The following is a 1,315-nucleotide window of genomic DNA, read 5'->3' on the forward strand; positions in this document are numbered from 1 at the left end:
AAATGCAATTGCTCCTGCCACCGAGCACAGCCAGGCAGGTCATCCTGCCTCTGCAGGGACTGGAGGCTGACTCCTGGAGAGCTGATTTATTTTGTGAAACCTAACAATGGGAAATGTTTTGGTCTTACCGTTAAGCTGGTCTTAAGCCTTATTATGTTTGCTGTTACTTCCTGATAAATACATTTGCCTTACAGATAAGGTAAAACTCCTCATTGTCTGCTCAGGGGAAGTGCTGCTCAGTAACTTGATTTTAATTTGTTCCTTTAGAATAGGGGTTTGATTTTTTGGGTATTGTTCTTATTCCATGGTCTGGTCAAGGAAACAGGCTTAAAAGATTATCATATAATATTTGTTTTTAATTAAAGTCACTGGTGTAAAATAGCACGACTTAGAGCATCACAAATAAAAATACAAGAAATAGCAAATATTAACACTGCAGCTAGAAAATGTGAGCTTGCAAATGCTGTTCACATTATCAAAAGCAGCACTGCCTTGTGTTTAGTCATCTCTTTATTTAAAGTGAGCTCAGTGCGGGTAGGCGACACCGGCAGGAGGCTTTGTGCTGGCACCGCAGCTGCAAGGACAGTGTCACTGGCACCGGCAGGGAGAGGTGAGGGCACGGCCCTTCTGTCTCTGCTGGGATCACCTGGGAGAGCGAAACCCCCGGCAGCTGTTTGTTGTGGCCACTCAGTTCCTAAATTTGTAGCGCAAACAGTGGGATAAAGTGATGAAAGCCCCGTGCAGCGGTGGCAGGGTGGCTGCTGGGAACCGCGCTTGGCCCAAGGAGCCCCGCTGCCTCCTGCCGCCCCCACGATGTGCCGTGACTTCTCTCTCTCACTTAGTCCAGTTCAGGTGATAACCTCAGCTTACCTGCCAGCTCGCCAGCTAAACGCGGTGGTTGTTTTCCAGAGAGCACGTACCTGCACCAGCGAGATGGAGACCGAGTTTGGCAGCTTCGCTGAAGATTTCTACGGCAGTGCCCTCAATGACTCTGTCTTCTGAGAGGCAGCGGGGCCGGCAAAAATGTGTCACCCAGCACCGCCAGAGGCTGCATCACCCATTACCCAGCATCGCTGGAGCAGGCTCCATGTCACCTCCACTGCGGTGGCATTTCCAGTGGGGGAGAAGGACTTCCATGAGGTTCCTTGAATAATGATAAGCTATTAAACAAAAAGTCCCAGTTTAAGCAGGATATAAGTACATGGTACAAGGGCTGTGTAGGAAAAAAAATCCTGGAAAAGAGCTAATGGCTTTTTTCTGGTTGACAGCTTAATCTTTTGGATTTCTGTTTTGTTTAAAATACATCTGACAAGAT

General features: G+C 47.7%; 1 protein-coding gene across 1 annotated transcript in view; it reads left to right on the forward strand.

Annotated features, from left to right (window-relative positions):
- The window catches only part of IL5RA (interleukin 5 receptor, alpha), a 14,098-nt gene extending 13,096 nt beyond the window's left edge, over window positions 1–1,002 (forward strand). The window contains exon 10 of the mRNA XM_010073790.1: window positions 910–1,002. Within this exon, the coding sequence (XP_010072092.1) occupies window positions 910–1,002 (93 nt within the window). The remainder of the gene's footprint in view (window positions 1–909) is intronic.
- The last annotated feature ends 313 nt before the right edge of the window (window positions 1,003–1,315 follow it).

Source organism: Pterocles gutturalis, unplaced genomic scaffold (assembly GCF_000699245.1).
Source record: "Pterocles gutturalis isolate BGI_N339 unplaced genomic scaffold, ASM69924v1 scaffold41062, whole genome shotgun sequence".
Lineage (NCBI taxonomy): Eukaryota > Metazoa > Chordata > Aves > Pterocliformes > Pteroclidae > Pterocles > Pterocles gutturalis.